The sequence below is a fragment of the Lissotriton helveticus genome, chromosome 5_1, assembly GCF_964261635.1.
Source record: "Lissotriton helveticus chromosome 5_1, aLisHel1.1, whole genome shotgun sequence".
NCBI classification, from domain to species: Eukaryota; Metazoa; Chordata; class Amphibia; order Caudata; family Salamandridae; genus Lissotriton; species Lissotriton helveticus.
This window is the reverse complement of record NC_136065.1, coordinates 210,161,616-210,187,516: the sequence shown is the minus strand read 5'-3', so window position 1 is coordinate 210,187,516 and position 25,901 is coordinate 210,161,616. Positions and strand designations below refer to the sequence as shown.

Genomic DNA, 25,901 nt, shown 5'->3' with positions numbered 1-25,901 from the left:
CCTGACTCCCTTGCCCTTTAGAATGCTGCAAACCAGCCACAGAAGCAGAGATGCTTTCCTTTTTCCTCTCAAGAAATGTGCGTCTGTCTACATAACCCCCACAGTGGCGCCTCTCTGGCTTGGCCCACAAAACTTCACATAAACACATAAGACTTCTATAAGAATAATAAAATTAAAATGTAGTTGGGGTGGGGGGGGTGTGGGGGGGTTCATGCTCTGTTTCTTTAGCTCAGCTCCCTAGTCAAATTAGATGGGCTTGGGATTCCCCCAGTTTCTTAAGAAAACATTTCAGGCAGCAGCGGCTCCTCTGTTATGGTGGAGGAGCATCGTCCCACCTTCAAGCAGCCAGAAAAAACTAAAAAAACTCAATAGTAAAAACTCTTGTTTATTATCGTTTTATTTTTCTCTTGGAGCAGCGTCTTGGGGGGTGGTGAAAGGCTGGGTGGGGAGTGGCCGACCATCTCAAGCCGGTCCAAACCCACGTGCGCAATGAAGCTCTCTCCAACCCCAGTTGCATTGCTGGGTTGGAGAGAGCAGACACAGGCTCCCAGTCTGCGTCGAGGCGCAACTCATCAGCGACCAGGCCAATCCTGACGCTGCTTTTAGCAGCATGAAAAGCAGCGTCAGGATTGGCTGCAGTGCACTCTGGGAGCCTGTGCCTGGCGTAGCGAGGAGCGCGATGCAGCAAGCAGGTAAGTGTTTGTTTGTCCTTATTTGTAATACTGATAAAATGTTTCAGCATATTTCGAGTCACGGTATATACCACGTGTAACTATTATCTAACACCTCCGAAACGTGAAAGGCTGAATTTACCGGGCCTGGAGTCTAATCTGTAACATGCAGGCTTCACACAAATTCCAGCAGAAAGTATAAGTACATACAAAAATGTCTTCCCAATTGGTATGGTTTGATAGGATTTGGTACCAGATAACTGCCAGAGTGAAACAGTGGTTCTAGCCCTGGGCTTTCATTTAACACAATGCATTCTGGAAGATGTAGTCCCAATTTCTCTTCGATCGGCCCGAAATAACGTGATATTCATGGGGACATGGCGGCTCCAGGCAAGCCCGACCATGGATGGTTAGGCACCGGAAATATTGTGGGGGGGGAAATAAAGCAATTTACCATATGTACCCAAAAGCATGGGCATTCTTACCGACTTCAGAGAACATCAGCGTTCAGCACTTCCACCCAACCCCCCTGCCCCGCCCCCTCACTCTTTGACTGGATTAGTAAGGGTTAATGGAAGGCACATGCTTTAGTCCAGCTGCATCTTGTACGCCCTGGTCTTAAACAAGCATACTAACTTCGGTCATATTGTCAAAACGCGATTCAGTTTTTCTGCAGCGTCTACATGTCGCTGAACTGCAGCTTCGATACCCAAAGTCCTCGAAAGCGCCTGGAAGCTCACGTGTGGCTGATAGGCGCACAGATTGTAAGGCAAACAGCGTGGAACAGAATATACACAGTAACCTCTTAAATTAGAAATTAAAATGTTCCTGCCTCGAATGAAGCAAGCTCATTGGGTACAAAAATATTGGCGCAGATTTTGTGTGTGACCGACCATAGTAGGTAGCGCTTATACATCACAGGACTTCATGGCGCTATTACACCACAATAGTAGACACGGGTGTGTCGGAAGGTGCTAGACACAACCTCACCGGGTCAGAGATCGCAACACCTCTGTGCACGGTCTGTGGGCAGCAAAGCCCATTGTAAAGTGCCTACGGGCGCATCTCTCTGCTGGACTTAACCCCCTCCCTCCCGTTAGAGTCAGCAGTCTACAGCACAACCCACAGTGTACATTCTCTTCCTACGCCCTCCGTGTTAAATTGTTTTTTGCGAATGCTCACAGAATACCTGGCAGGAAACACACACACATCACATTGCCTGTCAGAAGGTTATCTCTGCATATGAAACAAACATTGGCACAATAAAGTTTACCTTCTAGGTTTCCTCCTTTCCTTTCTCTGGCAGCTTGTCCAGCAGCAACAGTGTCCACTCGCCATAAAGCCACCTCTCCGCAGCTCCCCTCAAATCAAAAATCCCCTCCCTGACTCCTTCACAGCGGCATGACGTCATGCGGGTTTTATTTGCATTCTTGCTGCCAGGCTGAGTGAAGGGAGGAGGAAGAAGGCTCGGATCGACCTCGTGGGAAAACAACACACAACAAGCACCTACGGGCACACGGACAGCGGGAGGGGGGGCGGAACGGACAGCGGGATAGGGGCGGGAACACGAACAGCGGGAGGCGGGCAGTAACGGGCACACGGACAGCAGGAGGGGGGGAACGGACAGCGGGACATCGCGCAACCCACCCATGCAAAGGACACTTCCAAAATGGCGAAAACAAAGCTGTAAAAAAAAAATAATAAACACGCCCACAGCCCCATGACATAGGAAAAGGGGTGGGATGAGTAAAAATCACGGGAACGCCCACGAATCTGCTCCGGCAATGACGGACAGATGTCTGTTCCAATGGCTAGCCTCCATTTATGGAGCTGACCAATGGAACAGAGGGGCGGGACTACACACAGCATACTCTAAACAAAAGTTTTTCGCCTTCGCGAAAGTCTGCTTGCGCAGCTTTCGGCGAAACCTAAAAATGGGGGCTTCAAGGGCTTTTTTAGGGAACATTCCCCTAGATGACATCTGCAAAGCAGCTACATGGTCTACGCTGCACACATTCACAAAACACTATTGTGTGGATGTGCAAACCAAGCAACAAACTAATGTGGGCCAGGCTGTTCTCAAAACATTATTCCAAACTACTGCATCAGATAGGGGTGGTCGCCTCTAAGAGTGGGTACTGCTATACAATCTATGCACAGTGTGCAATTTGCAGCTCATATGCCTTGAACGGAAAATGCTACTTACCAGTATGCATCTGTTCTTGGCATATAGAGCTGCAGAGTTGCACACGCTCACCCGCCTCCCCGGCTACCCTTGTCTGTTCCAGTATTATCTTAATTAGATACAAATTACATGGACATCCTTTCTTTACTTGCAAAGCTCCATCATTTCCCTAATGGCGAAAAACAATCTGTGGACGGAGCCGATGCCCATGCGCAATGTGGTCCTAAGGAGGAGTCACCTATCTTGTCTCTTCCAAAGAACGTTTGGGGACAGCAACAAACTGCAAACATCTGGGCCCAACACTAGGGGGCGATGTATGCACAGTGTGCAACTCTGCAACTCTGCATGCCAAGAACAGATGCATACTGGTAAGTAGCATTTTCCTTTTATGATCAAATATCCTCTCAGATAACACTTGTCTACTGAGCAATAACTAACTTCTATAAGCTTTATTGAGAAAGCCTAACCCCTTTCAACCACCTTTTATATTAGTCAACATGATAGGTCACTTTGTTTAGGACATTCACTTGCCAAATGTGTATATATACTGACTACATTACATGAAATATACATTAAGTACTCCAGAGAGATACGTAGACCTTAATTCAAAAATATCTCAATTGCCACCTAAGAACTCAACAACGTATCAAACTTAAAACTACTTACGGTTCAATAGAAAGCACACCTACTTTGTAAATCACAATTCATTTTATAAAAATTATGAAATTGAAACAGCAACTAACAGTAAAATAAACACAGACAATAAACACAAAAGTGGAATTGCCACCAGAGCAACAGTATTACTATACAAATTTCAATATTAATTTCCTATCTTGCTCAAAAGAAGTTTGGTAAATGCATTTTAAATATTCAAATTATTAGTACTCTCTTAATAAACAACGATATTAAAACTAATTTTTGTAATGTATTATATTTATTTACACACATACCTCATACTTTAATTACACTCTTATTTTTAATTACCTGCAAATGAAGCTGTATGTTGAAGGCAGCCGAATACACCAATCTCCTTTGCTCTAAAAAACAAATTACCTCTGCAGAGCACCACTCAGAGAGTTTACACTTCCTCTACCTCCAAACCACCTAGGGCAATCTCAGGTGTTTGAGGTTATGCTAAATATATAAGTATCTGAGCCTTCATGCCTTGCAATCACATCCTAGCTTTCTTTGAAATGAATAGAGAGAATGTCGGCTATTGGTTGACCCTAATATAACCTCTTTCTTCACACAACTAATATAGCTCTTCCTCAGGGCATGTACTGCAAGTACCTCAATCCCCTTTCATGGCTGTTCAAAAGAATTTTTTTAGCTTACGATCAAAATTGATAACCTGTAGTTTTCCTTTATGGTTATTCTAAGCAGTTTGTCATTTGTACTGTGCTAATACACACTTTTATCTCTCCCTGTACAGTCTAGCTCGCGTTACTCTAGCAGGATCGTAAAAAGACGTTGTGGCGGGGTCACTCTCTAAATTCGCATGCATCTCTTGCAAGAGTCTCTCAAGATCAAGGCCACACAGCAATCTTCACCTCCAAAAGCTTGTAAATTACTCTTGCGGTATCATAGCAAGATTTCAAAGTCATCCAATAGAAAAGCTCATACTATTCAACCAGTAACTCTCCTCCATACAAGCAACAGTTGCAGAATCTTTTCTCACCCAGCCTTTAATATATGCCAAAGGCAAAAATGGCAATGGGTAAAAGAGTTTTGTCCGAAGATTGAGAAATCCCTCAATCATGTTAATGAAACAATTTATGCATATCTTTGTAATCATGGCCTGAGCTCTATTTATCATAACAATCTGTCTGGATATGCCAGGTGCCTGTAGGCGCAATGGAGTGCTTTTCACTGCAGAAGGAATCTGGATCTTCCTTAATAACATCATGGAATGCATCAGATTCTATGTGGAACTAAACACTATAAACACAAAAGGGTTTTGTTGAAGCCACCCTATACCTTCATAATGTGATTCTTTCATTTTATAACTCCTTTTTTGGGATATACTGATACCTGTGAGACTCTCACAAGAGCACCCAAACTCGCCTGTATTTGTTAAACTCTTGTGAGCTCTAACATTCGACCTGCATCTTAAGGATCACGGCTGTGCATTGTGTATGTGGTGTATGTAGTACAGTATGCAAAAAAACAAGCTTCTGCACTGAGAGTCTTGCAGGATGATAAACTTTTTTTGAGAAATTATTTTCACTCTCCTTCATTATAGTAGGTTCTTTCCACAGTATGACAGGAGGGCATAGTCAGGTGTGAGGGATACTGGATGCTTCCTAAATATAGCACACGAAGTATACTTGCCTTAATTTTATAGGCTATACCAAATTTAGCATGTTACCTCAGATGCACCTTCTTTCTCACATTCTCAGATATAACTAAGTCCCTAATCCTATAGTCCGCTGTTATGGGAGTTTTATTCTTTAAAATGCCCATAATAAAGTTGATATCTAAGTTTTCAACAACACTATTGAGTCAATAAAGTCCAAGCTCTAAAAGTAGCACTTCAGCATTGAAAGTAATTTCTTAAACCATGCTTTTGTTTTCCTTTTCACAATTGATTATAGCGACATATATTCAGACCTTGAGAGCAACAAATACAACCATAATCCATGGGTTTGCTATTAATTGGAAAGTACGTCACTGACAGGAGTGCATAGTCCGGTGTGAGACACTGGATTATTCTCTCACACCTCACCGTAGGGCAACTGCTGTTTATAGTAGGGTGTGGGGAGGGACTGACCTTTCCAATAATACCTCTGCTCAAGGTGACCAGTGTGCATACTAGGGTCTATAAAGACACTACCTCTCCCCAGGACGACCAGTATGCACAGAAGGGTGTGAGGAGGGACTGGCATCATACCTGAAAACTCTAATGCATGATGGTTGTGTGAAGGTACTGGCCTTTCCATAATGTGGAATGAGAGGGGCTTACTCCTCTGATAGCAACTTTCCCCAGGGTGACAGATGTACGAGTAGTACGTAGGAAGGAAATTACCTATATGCTGAGAATTCTGTCTTAGATGATAATTTGCATAATTGAATGTGGGGAAAGACTTTCCTCGAACTAAGACCTCTGCCCATGGAGGCAGGCGTACATAGTAATATGTGAAAAGAGAGTTCTATGACTAAGATCTCTCCTCAAAGTGACTAGTGTGCATAGGAGGGTATGAGTTAACATCTATATTAGAGCATGGGAAATGAGAGCTCGCTACTGACACCTTTCTACAGGACAACAGTTGTGCACAATACGATGTAAAAAGACAGTGCTCTCTCTGATCAAACCTCCTCTCAATGTAACAGATTTACATAGTACATATCTCTCCTCAGAGTGACAGTTATATATAGTAATGTATAAACAAAAACTGCCCTCTCTCTCCAGACTAAGAGGGGTGTGTTATCGAGTGTAAAGAGAGGCTGTCCTCTCAATTGTGTCAAACAACCGCATAAGTGCTGACATCTTTCCCCAAGCTCACGTGCAGAAGTAGTAGAGTGTGAGAAGACACAGACACGTTCTCTCACCTCTGTGCAAGATAATGCTGGGTATACATAGTAAGGTGTGCAGAGGAAATGGTCTCCCCTCTGAGTCCATTCCCAGGGATGACAGCTATGCAGCCTAGGGTGTGAGGAAAGGATCTCTTCTCTACTTAGAACTGTCCCCAGGATAACAAGCTTGTGCAGTAGGTTGTAGATAGGAGCTTGCATCTCACCTGAAACATTTTACCAGGTTAATGTCCATGCATATTAGGGTATGTAGAGAGTTTGACCTCTGAAAAATCTACCCCTCTCTTGAATGACTGGTGTGTGTTGTAGAGTATGGAGGCAGACTGCCTCTCTGCCAAGACCTCTCTTATATGAGAGTTTCCATACTACAGTATGGTGAAGGAGTGACCTCTTTACTGAGGCCTCACTCTTGCATAACAAGTGAGTGGTGTGGGGTGTACACATAATTGGTTTCTCTGTTAACACCTCTCCAATGTTTGTGTGTATCTATGTTCTAGCTCATGACTGTCTTTGTGTTTAGAGGCAACCAGTACATGATAATTATTTTATATAAAAGTGTAATTGATTTGGACAAACTATAAGCATACAACTAGATTAGAAATTAGTATTTGGGTAATCTCAGTCAAAGCTAGACTAAAGTACTTACTCTCGTAACAAATGCACACTCAAATTCCTTAAGGTGATTGAAGTCTGCAGTAGGAACATTTTAAGTTTATTAGGGCAATTTGTCCATATACGCACTACACACGGCATAACATGTTAGTTACTACAATCACAGCAAACACTTCATTTTCATAATGCATTACTCATAATATACACCAAAAAACAATTATGAAGTGCTCAATTTTTCCACATAAGATTTAATATAATTCTCCACAGAGACAAACTCACAGAGCACAAGATAAAATTATAAACAAGCAGCCTTCGTGTACAGTACGCATTTTCATCTCAATCAAAAGGCTTCCAACGCATTTTCTTCTTTCATTAAAAATAGCTGAACAAGTAGTAGAAGTGGACTAAATCACCAGGTGCTCTATAACTAAAGTTACCTTTTAATATCCCCACTAAAAGTGATTTGATGAATGTGATTTGTGTTCAGTAGGGAACACTAGATGTCCTGTACGCATAAGCATGTTTGTTCTGCTTAGCCTAACAAAAAGGGTAAACAGTATGTAGTCAAAAGGTTCCAACCTACTTTTAAATTTGTAGTTTTTTTAAGGGAATTGATGAAAGATATGTACCTTTTACCATCAGCTAACCACACGAGTTGAAATTCCCTTCAAAGTAATCTTCCTAAATATAACACATGAAGTATACTTTCCTTAATTTCATAGACTGTACCAAATTTCGCATGTTACTAAGATGCACCTTCTTTCTCACGTTACTTAGTTTCTCAGATTTAACAAAGTCCCTAATTCTATAGTCCGCTGTTACGGGAGTTTCAGTTTTCAATATCCCTTTAATAAAGTTGATATCTAAGTTTTTAACAATACTATTGCGTCAATAAATCCCAAGCTCAAAAAATTGGCACTTCCGCATTGAAAGTAACTTCTTAATCAAACCATGCTTTTGTTTTCCTTTTCACAATTGATTATAGGAACATATATTCAGCCCTTGAGAGCAACAAATGCAACCTTAATCCATGTGTTGGCTATCAACTGGAACGTACTTCACTGTTTCAAGACACAGTCTACAAATTATATTTTTTATTTTATTCTGGTCTACACATATTTATCAATTATCTGTATCCTGGAATGGTATATACTCAAAGTGAAAACTTATATAATTTCACCCATGGATTTTGCATCTAAAAATGCGCAACATGGGTACTGTGCTAGGCAAAACTAATGTAATGGATATAAATGTGTTGTTTTCTGTGGTGTGGTATATCTTGTGATATCTGCAGGAGAGACAAATAGTGAATGAGATTACCTTGTTGGACAAACTTTTTCCTCATCCCATCTTTTCCCCTCTAATTCCTTCAATTTTCTAACTGGAATTAACCGTGTGTTCACAGAGATAATGTACTTGCTGCCTCGTAGTTGTTCTGACACAGTATCCTTTCTTACAAAGCATTCAAGAAACATATTCTTGGGTGAATTGCCAATAATTTACTTTAAGGAATGCGCCAACTGGATTATTTGATGTGTGTCCTTTGCAATTTGCACAGAGATGGCACTCTGATCTGAATCTCACCCTCTACTTCAAAAAAGCCCCAAACGGCAGCTTCGCACACACGAGTTGTGTCAAATCAGTTTTTTTTATGTGGGAGAAATGCATATATATGTATGCCTAAAGTATATATTTTTTTATTCTTTTTTGTATGTAGTGGACTTGATGTGTCTTCATCGCCAGAAAACGACAAACCAGTTAGTTCTTCTGCATCAGTAACCACAGAAGGTGGTGAATCGCTTGAATCTCCTGCTGTGACAAAACCAGACAGCACCCTGTCACCACCAGCACCACCTTCGGGACCTATGAAAGAAACACTTCAGAGCGCCTTGATAGCCCTTGATCAAGAAAAGTAAGGCAAATATCAAAGTTATCTTAACCCATTGTCTAAAATTCAGGCCTTGAACCAGTAGCTAAGATAATTGGAAATTGCGGATAAGGAGACAGTCGTGGTGTTTCCAAGCCAAGAAAAGATTTCATTACCGAAAATATTTATATTAAAGCTAAACCAAAAACTGTCAACCTTTCCTTTGGCTTTTTTTCACATAATCTGTCTAACACATGCTGTTAAAGTTTAGTATTGTTGTTGCTTACTCCCTTACACTGTGTCTTTCCCACTGATTTTGGTTGTTCCTGTGCCTGGAAGAAGAAAAATCTTTTCACTGTTCCCAGAAGTTGTCCATCATACCTTCCCTCAAATGTTCCTGCCACCCTTCAGCACCCCTAAACAACTTAGTCCTATATCCATTGGTCCTGGGTTACTCGATCACTCCACGCAAACTTTGACCCTTTTTCCACCATTAAAATGCCTATATAGTGACTGATCTATTACTTACTACATTGTTGGAATGATGGCTGTAACTTGTTAGAGAATGGCAGCATCCCTGGTATATTGTGGTGCCGCTCCGAAGAATGATTTTTGCTGTGCCAGAGATTCACACTCTCTATACTTATGATAGTCCACAAACAATTCATGAATCACCCTGCCCTCTTAAAACAGTAGATTGCCACATGCTGAAATTTCCCTTGGCCTCTATGAAAACCATAATGTCCCTCCTTCACAACAAAAGTGCCAACATGATAGAAGTTTTTTTCTGTTCACTTGGCCCCCTACATTCGAATCTTGGCATGTGCTGTATCCAGCTTGCCTTCCCCTTCTGTTATGTTACCCATGTGTAAGAATTAGGAGTTATTAACGATTGATTTATCTTTCACAGTTTCGCACATCTGCAGCGCTGGCTCCCTATTCAGAATTCTGTTCGCTGTAGCTCTCTTCCTTGCCATAATCTTTATCTTTTATCCATTTGCGTAGTTCACCACAAACTGACGCTTGCTATGATCATACTATTTCTAACAATAATGAATGCCATGCCTGAACCTCTGTTCAACTACTGTGCCATCTCTGGCTTATCCTGCTTTACAAAGGTTCTACAAACTGCAGTGTACATCCCTAAGAACAGACAACACTTTGTTTACATCAGGTAGGAACTTGTAGTCATTCAGGTTCAAGTTCATGCATGTGGTTTGATTCTTCTACGCTTGGTGGCGTTTAACATCATTTACTGCACTACTCAGCTTAATCGCCTGACACACCATGTTGAGGTTAGTGGGACTGTCCGATTCTGGTTCAACTGCTTTATGGTCAGTGACACTTAACAAGTCTAAGACCCTACTTATCAGCCTTAAGGTTCGACCATATCACTGCAACTAGACGGCTCTTGAGAGCATGAATCTGAATTTCTCGGCCACACTGTGTACCCCGATGGCACCAGCTCTACCTCAAATTAGTGGATGGGTCTAGGGACCCTGGTCAATTAGTGCGGTTAACTGCTTGAAGGACTTTTAATCAGATGGAGAACATGGTGATCGGTCTAAAGGACTTTTCACGGCAAAGCTTTCCAAAGGCCCAACCCCTGAAATCCCCCCACCCCCAGACACCTAGTTTGTGCATATAGACCCCACCAATGGTTAACTCCAAACAATATTTAATTGTTTTTTTTATTCAGTGATGTAACAATTACAAAGTTGTTCACAAAATAATTTTTGCAGAAACCTTGAACTCATTTGTTAACTCATTATTCTTGCCTTGTATAAAACCTAGCATTTGTTTATGCAATAAATCATTTCCATACAAATGGCAGTACACAATGAATTACAGTCTGCCTTACTTCCCATAATTGCACTAGAAACATTTTTTATCCAGGCTAAAATCAACATTAATACATTCAATCAGGGGTTCTTCAAATGATCACCCTTAGAACTTAGTGTGCAAATGAAAAACAAAAACAACAATATCATCTACTGCTGTTCTATGCCCTGATCCCAGTTGCACCAAATTTTATTTTCTCGAACAGTCTACCCAACTATCTTGGTGTAAATAGCCTCCCGAATGTAGATTTGTTTTGTATCTTTGGGATCCATTGGGCAACTGTTGGAACTGAATCAAATTTCCATTTGGCTATAACTAACAATCTAGCCGCTAATATTGAAAAAAATAACATGTGACGCTGCCCTATCATCCCTCCTATATAGGAGACCACGTTGCCAAACAGTACCCCGTATGCATCCGGGACGAAGGTGCATTCCAGTCTTTGGCTTACCTCTACTAAGATACCCAGCCGAACGTTTTTAAAACACCTACACATAAACATAATATGCAAACAATCCCCGTTGGATCTTACCCCTGGGTATACTATGGGGATTTTGGCAGCCGTAAAATACAGCATCCGTTTGCTGTAGAAAGCCATTCTTCGCAAATAATCTGCAAGCATGCCCTTGTAACTTGACAGATTGTTGAATTGCCATTGGGAATTATCTAGTCAACACCTCTTTGAAGCTTCCATAGATTGAAGCAAATCCAAAATCATTTCATTCCTGCCTTTAGTATGAAGTCTCCTATACCAGTTCCCTATGCCTCAAAGTTTGGTGACAAAATACGCTTTCCCTATATCACTTCCAGTGCCCCTATGGTTTGGTGAAATGAAGCCTCAGGTTTGTGTGAGGAGACACCTTCCTGGCTCCTCTCTGGCACCAGGACATGACTTAAATTTTGTAAAGCACATCTGTTTCCTAACTTGCTTTCAAGTTGATGTGGCTTTCCAAAGAGTACAAAAACTGACCGTAAAATGTCTTGTAATGTGCGAACTAGAGGCATCCTGAAGCCAAAAATGGGAGCTGGTAGTGCCAAATGTTTAAGTGGAAAGTTAGTTTTAAGGGCTATGCAAAAATCAAGGTGGTTGCATAAGACTCTGTGAGGCAATGGTTGGCTGTTGAGTATACTCAACTTGTTTGCCCATGGTGAGAAAGCTTTATGTTGTATGAACGTGTATTATTTTCCCTTTATTTCCATATGCCTCCTCCTCCGATTGTAGCTATCAATAGTACTTAAGGTACCCATCCTACTATGTGATCATATCAACCTTAAAGACCTCTTTAAGAGTTTGGCTTGTTTGCTTAGCAGGTCTAAAATCAGGTGAGAACTATTAAAAAAAAAATATTTGTGCCTGTAACGTCACTAGTCGAGGTAGTGAGTTCTGTAATGGATTTTATTGCTAGAGCAAGGTTTGTTGGCCACGTATAATAAGACTTGAGTTTTGCTTCTTATTTGTCGACAGGCCCAAGAAGTTACGGTTCCACCCCAAGCAACTTTTCTTCTCTGCCAGGCTTGGGGAGTTGCAGAAGGTCTTGATTATGCTGGGTAAGTGAAAACATTCAGTAAATAATGTCATAGTTCAGATGATTATGCTATTTCAGTCCTTATTGACAGATACCAGTAACTTCTTTCCTTTCGGCACCGTTTGCGACCCATATTACTGTTATAAATATTGAGCAAAAGACTGGTAAACATACCCAAAATTTATAATTATTATGTTTGTTGTTTAAAAATACTGCAGCATGTGCAGCAAGTCTTGATACTCAACAATCTTGAAGATATGTTCACAGATTAATCATTGCCTTGTTTTTCTTACTCTGGCACATTGTATAGTTTACAGGAGGGATTACTTTTGTTCTTCTGTCACAGGTTTGAGATTGTAAATGTTGAGCATCTTTCTTTTCACAAGGTTATCCATGGATGTGGCACAGAGTCATGTTGTAGAGCTTCAGACTCAAGCTATGGTATTGAAGTTAAATGCTAGGTTAGAGAACTGAACACTAACCTGTTGTCTGGTTGTTCTTCGGTGCAGATCTAACTGCTGTTGATGCCACTTTCCATGTACTTACTCGAGTATATCCTTTCCGTAATGGATTATTCAGCAACATTCATAAACATATATTATCTTCACCTGTCTGTAGTATCAACAAACATTTTTATGGGTGAAGCTTTATTAAAAAACATGCCATGCACTTCCTTGTTAGACACAGTTTTAGCTCTTAGTCATCATCTTTTTGTCTCTGTCTCTCTCTTTTACACTGGCCTAACTGAAATTACAATAAAAAAAAAAGTCTAAACATGAATTAAAGACCGATTTTAATTCTTCTCTATCCAAGGAAACTGGGATAGGATGAGCTGTGGCTTACATGGCATTCTAGATTTATATCATAAGTAATTTAAAGAGGATACTAAACACAAGAATATCTTTGCCCTTATTTAGGATGCTGGAATGCATGCAAGTTGATGTTATGGAGTGAACATGCTTTTCCTGTTTTGTTTTACCTGATCTAAATGGAATCATATTGTGAACATAAACATTTAAATTTTCCTTAAAAAAGGGAAAAATAAATCCGAAAATGGTGCATTTAGGAAGACTATCATAAGGCTGTAAGTATGCTCCTACTGTCCTACAATGCAGAGCAGTTTGTTGTGACTTTTTATTGTGAGTGCAATGCAGGAGTAAGTATTTTAATTGCTAATTTATAGTTGCACTCTTGGTTAAAAGGGAAGGCTAAAGGCTTGTTCTTGAGTTCAGGGAAGTTACCAATAAGAAGAATAGGATTATAAGTTTGCTCATGATATTGTCTTTTTTATTTTATTTTTTTATTTATAGTTTCACAGCAGCAAGATTACATGAAACCTTGTATAAACAGAAGAGGAAAAAAAAAAGGAAGGGAATACATACAATACATCCAAACGTGAGCATGAAAAGGCAGCTTATACCAGTAATCCAGAATCACATAGATAGTCAATACACAATTCGATTCATCTCATATCAATCAACCCTCATAGTATTCACGAAAAGGCCCCCATATATTTATACCAATCTGTCGCTTCCTGAGCCCTTTAACAGAAAATAAACCCCATTCCAATTTATACAAATTATACATTCTGGTTCGCCAGAGTTCAAATTTTGGAGGATCTTTCTGCAGCCATTAAGCTGCTATGCAGAGACGAGCCACAGTCATAGAAAAAAAATATATATATCTATATTGATTTAAAACATTCATAGAGCTATCTGTAGGCGACTTCCCCAATAACATCATAGCAGGACTAATGGTCACAGGAAAATTTATAACCAAAGACAACAACTTTTCAATATCTGTAATAAATCTATGAAGTTTGTCACATCTAAAAATAATATGAATACTGTCCGCTTCATCCTCTCCACACCAAAAACATTTTCCATCATACCCATTCCCCTACTTTGCCATCCGTGCGGGGGTATAATATAAATCAAATGAAGTCTTAAACTGAATTTTCAAATTTGCGGACATTAATGATTCTCTGGACATAACAATCAGTTCCTTAATCCCAATATCTGGGTCTCTCAGACCCTCAGACCATTTCCTATTATGCCTATCAAGGTTGTCTGGCCTTCCAGAAAGAAAAAATTGGTATAAGGCTCCAATTTTAAGCTGTCGTCTGACCCCCTCTACAACAGCATCAGGTTGCATATTAACTTTGATCCGAAATAAAAAATCCCTAATTTGCAAGAATTTAATAAACTGTACCCTGGGGAGACCATATTGAAAGACTAGTTCATCAAATGATTTACATAGTCCGTTAGCAGAGTACAGATCCCCGAGATGCCTAATGCCTTTCTTTCTCCAGCTTTGAGAAATATTATCCCCAAATATTCCTGGTAAACATTTTAGCGCATTCAGGGGGGTATAATATCACATTTTGCCCAATGTCTTCAGCTTGCGAATAGATTTCCACACTTTAAACGCACTGTTCAATACTTTAAATCGTGTACGTTTGAAGTAGCTGCCGTCCAGTTCATTGAATAAGCATGGTCTACCGATTGGGCCAATAAGGATTTCAAAAATTGTGGGTGCCGTGGCGTTGTTAACAGCTCCTCCCCCAGTAATTAACACCCACATTTTCAACAAAAAACATGTTACAAAATATAATGGAAAATCAGGTACCGCAAGGCCCCCTCTCTCAAGCGGTAAAGTCATAAATCTCATCGTGCACCTGGGCCTACCCGGACTCCATATGAATTTCCCACAAATTGATTGCAAGTGTTGTAACCTAGCCTTTGAAACTTCCAAAGGTATTGACCGAAATAAATAGAGAACCTTGGGAAACCATGGTATTGTCTTTATATTAATTATTTCTATATAATAGCACACTCACCCACATGGAGATCAGGGTTAACCAGTAAATTAGAGAAAATTTGAGCAGTGTGAAGCCAGCTAATCATGCAAATCGGACAGTTGTGGAGTTGGAATCAAACTTATAATGCTTACCAAAAGATTGAGCTGTTTGCAATGTGGTTACAATGCTAATCTTAATGATGGGGACATTCCAGCCTTACAACAAGTTGTTTGTTTACCAGAAAGGACCCATTAGCTTTTTGATAACTAGCGGTGCTCCAGGGTACTATCCATCTAGTGAAGGCTATATTTGTTGTTCAGAAAGTCTCACATGCAAGGGTTTAAATCTACCTTATTTAAAACAATTACTATTTAGGCACAAATAAGTATGTATTTGGTCCCTTCAGAGCACTATTGCAAAGCTCAAAAAGAGGACAGAGGCTCAAGAAATGTCTATGAAAATCTGAAATGACCTTTGGAAGTACGGATGGATAAGCTTTTAATTAGCTGCGATGCAGCTTTGAATTTGTATTATTTGATGAGATTTTACACTGTGGCTACTGAGTCAATTGCCTTCTAAAATGGATGCAGGTGATCGGACAAATGTGCAGGTACAAAAGGAAACTCTGCGATGTTACAAAAAAACTGAGCTGCACTTTGTGGAGTTCTGCAAGTGGCAGAGTGCGTTAGATTACATAGTTCGCACTGTTTTTAGTGCCATATTTTGCGAGGAAAGAGGGGAGTTTTTTTAAACGCCGCGTGCTCCACGGAGTGCAGAAAAACTCCGCAAGTTCACCACCCAGGGCTAATTTTGAACCCTTCTAAAAAGTACTTAATAGCTATGATATTTAGAAATTATACTTGAGAAAGGAATTTTCTGTATGTTATTAGCACTGATAGTTGTACAGTCACAGAAGAATATTGTTATTCAGATGAAGGTTTTATAATGCATATCTTTCCTGCACATGCTCTGGTTGGCTTTCTTCTCTTAACATCTTATGCAGAATATTTTCCACTTGAGGGCATACAAGACTGGTAGCAGGATATTTGGCCTTTCTTAAGCTCTCCATAGAGTTTTTTCGAAGCTGAAAATCCCAATTAGGGAATTATCTCTGGTGGGGCATGCTCAGTGTAGAAGCTTCTGAAATGTGAAACTGACATGTAAGTTGTGTAACCAGTCTTATCAAAATAGAATTACCTAGAATAACGGTCTTGATATTTTGGGGCTCATTACAGTGTTGGGCGAAATCCCTTCTGCCCGACACCGCCTTGGTCATGGTACCGTCTCGACCAACACACTGTCGACGGTCCCAACCACCCGATTAGAATGCGACCGAACACTGTTCGGTCGCATTCCTATAATTCACTATGGGAGCATGCATTACAACTGTAAACCGTCCGTAATGCATGCTCTCATAGTGAAATGGGAGGTGCGATTCATCCCTGCACCCCGTGGCAGACCCCTCAAGGTGCCTGCCACAAAATGCAGGGATCAACAGTATCTAACAGCATCTAACCGTAAGCGGTGCTCCCTAAGCTGGAGCCCCCTAACACGCTTTCCGACATGGTTTCCATGTCAGACCGACCAGCATGGAAACCATGTCGGAAACCGTGCATTGTAATCTCAAGGGTGGAAAGAACCGCCCTTGAGCTTACAGGCTGGATTCTCACTCGCAGACGGGCTCACCGAGCCTGTCGGGAGCCAGCTGGAATGACTGGCCGGTGTCCTTTCCGACCACTTCCATCATAAGGTGGTCGGAAAGGAAACCGACCGGCCCCTTATGAAGCGGCCTTAAAGGCTCTGACCTTTACTGGTATTATTGTAATCGGCCCCTTTGTGTCTCTTATGGGGCACTAGATCTAACTCTGGGATTCTAGCTTGTCGAGTTTTTGGAACTCGAAGGTTTGGAGCCAATGCCAAATTAGCAGAAAATTAGTCCACCTAATCCTGCATGTGTGCTTGGTAAAATAATGCCAGTTTGTAGGAGGTTCTGTTTAATTGATGTGGAAGTTAGTGAAGGTGTCATTTACTTTCACTCCTTCAACTCTGATGGTTTTCGGCTGAATTAAACAGTAGTCTCAAATCCCTAGAAGATACATACTTCATTGTGATTCTATAACAATTGTACCTAGCATACCTCCTTTCCTCTGTTCATTTTAAGAAACCCCTGTAGACCTATCAGTTTAACTTCTTTAAAAAGATCAGATATCTTGGATATTTGCATCCATTTTAAATCATATTAATATCAAGTTGAAGAACTTCTTCTTTTTCCAGAACAGAGAATGAGCTATTGCCCGCGATGTAGGTGGTTAAATTGTTATCTGTTCCAAAAGTATTTCTATGTGATGGGTAGTTCATGGACAAACCTATGTTTACCTTTATAAATTAGAATGGCTACATCAACAAGCTGTATTGTGCTTCTTTACTTTCTTGGTTGTAGCATCAAACTTTAGTATTTCACAAAGATCGTCAAGGGTAACCTCGTTAAATTCATAAACATCTTTGCTCCTTCTCCTTGGTGGTGCCCAAGGAATGGAAGAAAAGCCTCAGACAAAAGGTTCAATATCTAAGCTAGTCTTCATTATGCATGTTCTTGTTATTGTTAATTGTGATTTATAGAGCGCTTAATACCACCAGGTCTCTAAGCGCTATATGGAAGGGAAGCTACAGCACCCCGGGTAAGTATGATATCTAACTGAGTGGAGTTAAGCCCAGGCTTCCGTGAACAGGAGGGTCTTCACATTGTTCCTAAACGGCAGGAGGGCCTCTTCAGATCGAAGATAGGGTGGGAGCCTGTTCCACAATTGTGGAATACAGACGAAAAAGGCCCGCCCTCCTTTTCTCGAAAGATTGAACCGCGGTCAGGATAATTGATTCCCTGCAGAGGATCTTAAAGAGCGACTTGGGACATACTTCACAAGGCGTTCTTTGATGTAACTTGGGGCTTGTCCATATTGAGACTTCTTGGCGATACAGAGTCCCTTAAATTTGATCCTTTGCTTTATGGGGAGCCAATGAAGTTTTTGCAGTAGGGGGGTTGCTCTTGTATATCTAGGGAGTTTAAAAATCAGTCTCGCTGCATCATTCATTACCACCGGCAGCTTGTCTAGCAGGTTATCCGGTAGCCCAATATAAAGTGCATTGCCATAGTCTAACCGAGACAGGATCATAGCTGTCACTACCGTACGCATGGTGGAGAGAGAGAGGATAGATGAAAGTTTCCTCAATTGCCTTAGTAGGCCCACACATGTCCCAAAGACGGTAGAAACTTGATTAGACAAGGAGAGATTAGTGTCAATTTTTATACCCAGACTTTTTACCACTGATGCTGGAGATAAGACCATGGGTTATTATCCGAGGTAATGGCCAGCACTTCAGTTTTGTCTGGGTTGACCTTTAGTGAGTTGCGAGTCATCCAACTCACTACGAATCTCAAAATATCTTGTACACGTGCATGAGCTCGGGGGGTATTTTCGATTTGTAGGATAATTTGGGTGTCATCAGCGTAATTAAACACTTGACACTCCATCTGGGCCAGGTCCATCACCAGCGGGCGCAAGTAAATATTAAACAGCAGTGGTGATAGAGTGGACCCTTGGGGAACTCCACAGGTTAAGGACCCTCTATCTGACACGCAATCGCCCATCTGAATTACTTGAGTGCGGTCCGTCAGGAATATGGCAATCCACTGATGAATCGTCCCATCAATACCTATGTCCCGAACTCTGGTCTGGAGTTGATCATGATTGACCGTGCCGAACGCAGCTAACAGGTCTAAAAGGACCAGGGCACACTGTTTCTTTTTATCTGCTGTGAGCCTGATTTCATCCAGCACGGATAGCATCACTAGCTCCGTGCTATGGTGGGCTCGGAAGCCAGCCTGCCTATCCCCAAAAAAGTGGTGGTCGTCCATAAACCCTGATAACGTTTTAAGAACATGTTGTTTAACCACTTCCATGCTAATGACAAGGCCAGCTCGTCATGCAGTACACTGGAGCTGTGCTTATGACGAGCTGACCTTGTCATGAACAATGGTATTTCCCGAGTACCAGCACCCAGCGGGAATTGCCTTAGCATTGAAGGTGTTAAGGATTTTGGCAATAAAAGGAAGTTGGGAGATAGGTCTAAAAAATGTTCACAATGCTGGCATCATTTTTGAGTAATGGAATTACTCTGGCTTCCTTAAGTTTCCTGGGAACTATCCCTGTTTCCAGAGACAGATTAAGCAGGGAAAGGACGTCTGCCTCAATCGCTGGCAGGGCTTGTTTAAAAGTCTTGGGGGGGGCAGGGATCCGCCAGTGAGCCCGACTTAATCTTCGATGCAATATAAAGCAAAGAGTCTTGATCCATTTTAGGGAAGGTAGTAATAGATTCCATTATATTCATGTGTGGTTTTACCAGGACCTGTATATTGATAGGAGTATTATGAATGTCAGCTAGGATATCTCCGACTTTGTCTGAAAAAAACGTCAGGAACTTATTACATAGTTCCGGACTGGTGGGGGCTTCTTGCATTTGCTTTTGGCTAAGCTCTTTTAAAATTTTGAAAGTTTCCTTTTGTTCATCATCGGCGGCCAAGATCCTGGATTCATAGAATTCGGCCTTTCTTTTTAGAAAGGCTTTTATGTAACTACTAAGATTAAGCCTCTATTCCAAAAGTGTCTGTGGCTCATAGGTTTTTCGGCATTGTCTTTCATAATGGCGGAGGGTCGGCTTCATCCCCCCGAGTTCTTCAGTGAACTAGGGGGCACCCTTCCCCTTAGTTCCTGTATTTATTTTACGGACTGGTGCCAGTTTATTAATGGCCATAGTCAGTTGCTTATAGATAGTCGCAGCTAACTTCAGGATCTTCGGACTATGTTTCCCTGGGAGCCATCTCTCCTATAGTTTCACTCAGACTATTGGTCTCAATCTTATTCAAACCCCGCATTGTTTTCCATCTGGGCAGAGGATGGGTGGACCGGCTAGTAAAGGTCATTTGGAACCTAATGAGGTAATGGTCGGACCATTCACACCGGGATGTCTCTACTAGGTTAACCAGTGACTGAGTGGACCAGACCAAGTCTAGAGTGTGGCCTTTCCCATAAGTGGGGGTGTCCACCAACTGGTAAACTCCTAGTGTGGCCATTATTTCATCCAACTGTTGTGCTTATGTTTCTCTAGGTGGTTGGTCCCAATGAAAGTTAAAATCCCCTACCACCAAGAGTTGTTTGAACCGTGAACAACTTGGGGGATGTTCTCGGGGGTCGGAATACTACCACCACTGCCACACTCATAGTATCTGTGTAAACTTTAGTTATTAGTAGGTCCGCTCCTTCAAGATTTTCTCCAGTTAATTTCTCTATTTTCAACTCTTTTTTTATAGTAGAATGCCACTCCCCCACCTCTTTTCACATCAGGTCAATTGTGCCATAAGGCGCCATAGCCTTCTGGCAGTGCTGCAACTATACTAGGACCAGAGTTATCATCAAGCCAGGTTTCTGAAACTGCCAGGATGTCAGGCGAATCATCGTTTAATAAGGTGAATATTTCCAGGCAATGCTTCTGAAGTGACCGCGTGTTAGGCATCATAACTTTCAGGGAATTGCTCTGAATGGGATTGTTACTTTTACACGTATGGGGGCTAGCAATCCCTATATCCTCGCTCAGATGGGATGTAAGAATACCTTCAACTGAGAGCCGGCTCTTGATCTGCAGCTCCAAATACAGTGTAATATAATTCATTGCACGCAGTTCAGCACTTGAGTATGTCAAGATTTGTTCAGGGGTCCTGGCCACTGGTGCCATTCGGGCGTGGGTGGGCGCAGACGGGCTTGCCTACGCGTGCCCGCTGCGCGACCGCTCCAGCCTGCAGTTATGTACGCCTTGCGTGTCTCGCCCCACCCCGTCAATCAGGCCAGCAGACTCCTCTCCCAACAACTAGACCGCAACAAGAAAGCGGAAGTGGTAGAGAGAAAGCTTGTGCCCCGTATATCACCAAACAGTGCAAATTAGAATCGCATTTTTTTTTTAAGTAGCAGCATAGTACATTTTACAAATTTTAAAATTCAGGAATAGTTTATAAAAAAAATTCTATCAAGCGCACAGCATCGGAGCACTGTAGCAAAACCTCTCTGGGCTGCGTGGCCGCTCCAGCGTGCAGTTATGTACGCCTTGCGTGTCTCGCCCCACCCCGTCAATCAAGCCAGCAGACTCCCCTCCCAACCACTAGACCGCAACAAGAAAGCGGAAGTGGTAGAGAGAAAGCTTGTGCCCCGTATATCACCAAACACAGTGCAAATTAGAATTGTATTAAGTGGCAGCATAGTACATTTTACAAACTTTAAAATTCAGGAACAGTTTAAAAAAAATATTTCTATCAGGCGCACAGCACCGGAGCACTGTAACAAAACCTCTGAAGCCCACTGAAGACCTAGCTGCCATTGTGCGGCATGCTGGGATTGTGGTAGTCCATGAGCAGCCTAACATTGTCAGTGCTGCTTTTCTGTGTGCTAGGCTACATGCCTTCTCTTGGTAAAAATGGGAAAAGGAAAAAAACCTATTTGGGCTACAGGGGTAACTAACGTCTGCTTCATAGACTCATTGTTTTTTAACCATTGGGCTTACATTGTTTCCCCTCATATATTGATATTTAGAGGCTTAAAACATGCCGAGTATATGTTGTCTTTTTGATTTACTTGGAGAGTTTATTTTGTGTACATAAATGTTATTAACAAAATAACAGCAACATTTTTTCCATGGATTGTCCTCTATTTTTCTTACCTACTCATACAGTTTTTTGATGCATGCATTGTTACATTACAGGGTTGCTTATTGTTTATTAGAAGTAGGTTTGTTTTGTGTTATACCTAACTGTCTCCATGTGGGAAGCTCTTTCATGTTATGAAAAACTTTATGCATCAATGTTTTTTCTTCTCCAGTGGATGGCATTGACCCCAACTTTAAGATGGATCAGCATAGTAAGCGAACCCCACTGCATGCAGCAGCAGAGACTGGACATGTTGATATCTGCCACATGCTTGTTCAGGTTAGTTCTGAATTACAGTGTTGTTCATGTTTTTACGTTTAAGGCTGAGAGTGACAAGCTTCAGTGTTGATTCATAGTGCTTGTTGCAAACCATACTTCATTGCCCTTGGCAGTTATTTTCCAGTTACTTCATTCTTTTTACTGCATAAAGCTTCATCTTCGTTTTATTACTGGTTTAGGAACCCCTTCAGACTTAGACTATTTTTGCTTGTCATGGTGGCTAAACTTAAATATTGAGAGTTCAGATTAGTAGTCCCATATGCGCACTTAAAAGATTTTGAGAGTAGAACGTAGGGTAGAAGGCTTTTTCATGTGGGTGCTAAAATGTGGGTTTGACAAATGCTGAGCTCAAAGTAAGTTAGTCTGCGGTAGTCTGTTCTTTCATCTAAAATCTGTAATTTGACTGAGAGTAGATTGAAACAAAAGTGAAGAGTCGACTAAGCATATGCAAAATATATAGTCCGATTTAAACACAGATGTGCACTCTTTCACTTGAGGCCAAATGCAGAGTTTTGGTTCCTTGACTCAAAATAGTTTTCACTAATCAGATAAATTAAAATCTCTGATTTTGTATTATTTGAGCCCGTTGGAATTCAACGTCGTATTTTCTTTGCTTTAGCCTTTTAAAAAATGTAATTGTATGAATAAAAGGTAAGGAGGAACCTGAACAGTTCGCTGATCAACATTATTTAACTCAGACTAGTGTTAAGAGCCAGGCATCTTCCCACTCAAGAGCATCTGATGAAGATGAGTGTCCCATGAATACCTGCCCTTTGATCTGGCACCATCCACCACACGCGTACGGGAGCCACAACACAGCACATGCTTTCTTATCTTTTGCCCCAGTACTGTTCTTTGGTGTTTCTCAAGATCCCTGTTATCCGAGACCACCAATGGGCATCTGCTGTAGATATCAGATCTCATCGAAGCATCATAGATAATGCCCATCACAGGTGTAAAAGAGTCAGAGAAGTGATAGAGTGGTTAAAATAGACATTAGAGCAGTGTTCCCAAATCTTTTAGAAACTGGACCACATTTTTAGAACAACAAACTTTCACAGCCCACTTAGCTTTAATAGGGATGGAGTGCGATTTTTAAAAAATGTAATGAAAGCATTGTGTGTCATGTACAGACCGCACATTTTCCATTAAAAAATGGCCTCTAAATTTGCATAGACATGCAGCTTTACTGATAAACCTAAATTGCACATAAATTATATTGCGTAGAAATAGGGTTTCAGTGAAAATCTTAACATTTGTGTAGAATCAAGTCAAGTGCCCTGATTTGCTCTTATTAAAATATTTGTTTCCATCACACTTAGAATTGCAAAAAAGTGCTTTGTTTTTGCTTTCCTAATTGCTGTATTAGTAAAGTTCATTTACAGGTATTTGCAATTTGTTGTGTTACAAAAAACAACCTTTCTTTTTATCCCAGCAAGATTGTCACATAATACACTTTATTTTTCTTTCTCTGTCTGCAAAGTGAGGTGCGTTTGTAAACACCAATCCCCATGTTAAAATAATAAGCCGCAATTTGTCAGAAGACATAGCCTAACATTTGACCTCTTCTATGAAGCTCAGCAAATGTGACAAGATAAATACAGATTTTAAAGGCATCATTTTTTTATTGCTTCAACTTTTGTAACCCTCAATAAAATCAGCTCGCAACCTACAGTTTGGTTTGGCTGCATTAGAGCATAGCTCTGAGAAGTCCATTTATGTGAATTGAAACAAATACTTATAAAATATTGTGTTACTGCTTCTGGAGCTCTTACATCACACGAGCAACCAGGTTACCCAGCCGTGATCATATTTGCATTGTGATATTTGTAGTCTTGAGTTTATTATTGGACAACAGAACAGCCACCAAACTACAAAGATAAATCAAAGACTGGGCATTCTACTCTGATCTGACATGGGCCAGTTTGAAAGAATCGCTTCTTGTTTGGCTTTTTTTAAATGCATCTGCCACATGTGATCCTGTGTAGAGGTATAATTTACTTTTCATTTGAAACTCTCAGATTACATTTTCAGGTTTTAATTGTTGGAAGGCATAATAAACAGGCACACGATTAAACTGGTTTCTGGAGGCCATATACTGTGAACATAGGGTAAACCTGAAACAGGAGACAAGTTTAAGTACATTATTGTGTATTTTTTGCAAAATTTAACTTTACTTGAAATTATTGTATAAGCAAGCAACAGTAACTAGTGATTGTCGCAGATGCTACAGCATTGCTGACACAGAAATAGGTCAATCTTTGACTTGCATCTAAGATATTATTTGGTAAAAATGTAGCATGGATGCACATATTAAGAGACAATATCAGTCCTGAAGAGGGTATCCCTCGAAACACATGTTGCCTAGCTGTACAGCATTTAAAAAAAAAATCGATTTTGCAAAAATGACACAATAACCAGAATGAATTATTTTCGAGTCATGAGATGCTCTGTGAAAATTATAACTTCTATAAGAAATTGAGCTCACCCTATACCTCCACAAGACTAAACTTTACCTTTGGTAAGGACAATTCGGGTTGGTCTTGCTCCTGGTGCAGTTATTCTTTAACCCCGATTTATTGGTGTCAAGTAAGTCACACTTTTTATTACAAGATGTGTGTGCAGGTGGGAGCTGGGTCAGTCTCATAGCTCTCACAATTCACCTCTGTGTTTTTCTGCACCGCTAAGCTAGTGATTAAAAGGCAATCATACGTTGACAATGCATCCCTATCCTGAAGCATATAATGCTGTACTATCCAAACTCTGAGACATTCCCATATGTCTTGCAAAACATTTCTATCCTTACTTTCTCTGTGTACTGCTGTTACCGTTCGCAGAGATCCACGAAGCTCCCACAAGACATCTCTAATAGAACATACAACATGTATTGTTAGCCCAATACTGGTATGCGTTCAGAGCTTACATAATACCACACTGACTGGGCTTGTACCTCACATGGATATCTCAGTGCAGATACAAGGCAGATATCTCCCAAAATGTAGCTCTGTTCAGATCTGCAACATGTAGACAAAACCCTCAAGATGGCCGCCTGGTAGGAGCTCTATTCCGGAGCTCCTTGTGCTGGGCATCCCTGTGATGGAATTATCCCAGATAGCACGCATCTCCTTCGAGAAAAACAAGTAACTGGATTATGACAAGTAACTGGTTGAACAACAAGTAACTGGATTTTGAAAAGGAACTGGATTTGTCACGTACCTGAACTTTTGGCAATCTCTGGCGACTGGACAACTGCAATTCTCACCGGAGCTGTGGCGGAGCCCTGGACAGTGGGGGAGAGCCTGCTGCGGATGCTGGCGTGACTGCACGACGTGAGTGACCGCCTTTGAGCTCCGATCACCAGGAGACTGCCTGCCGGGGCTGCAGCCGCTAACGTGCTGCCCAGGGACAGGAGAGAAACGCTGCCTACCACTGCCCGAGAACACCGCTCGCGGGGCGGGCGCCCCGAGACTGTCTACCGGGTCTGTAGGCTCGGCCGTACAGCCTGGAGGCATTGGGAGGCGCTGCCTGTTGCTGCCTGTGAGCTCCGAGAAGCGAAGCAAAGCGGAGCGACTGGGTGCCTCCATCCACCCGAGAGACCTGGCGCTGGGGCCGGCGAGCACTGCTGAGAGCGCGGAGGATTGTCCCCTGCGTTGGAGGACTGGGTCGGGGCGGCCCGCATCGGAGCTGCATCTGGCCTCCCCCTCTCGCTGGAGTGTATGCAGCAGAGAGCTGGATGGGCTATGGGGCAGCGGAGCAACCTGGAGCAACGGGGCTTGAGGGAGGAGTAGGGCGGCGGGTCGGCTAGTTCACGGCTTGGCGGCCCCGGGAAGGATCGCGCTG

General features: G+C 41.6%; 1 protein-coding gene across 10 annotated transcripts in view; it reads left to right on the top strand.

The window, feature by feature from the left end:
- EHMT1 (euchromatic histone lysine methyltransferase 1) overlaps positions 1-25,901 on the top strand; it is a 984,283-nt gene that overhangs the window by 590,821 nt on the left and 367,561 nt on the right. For all 10 annotated transcript variants that reach the window (XM_078642016.1, XM_078642018.1, XM_078642009.1 and 7 more), the window contains 3 exons: positions 8,717-8,911; positions 12,174-12,256; positions 21,955-22,061. In XM_078642016.1, the coding sequence (XP_078498142.1) occupies positions 8,717-8,911; positions 12,174-12,256; positions 21,955-22,061 (385 nt within the window). The remainder of the gene's footprint in view (positions 1-8,716; positions 8,912-12,173; positions 12,257-21,954; positions 22,062-25,901) is intronic.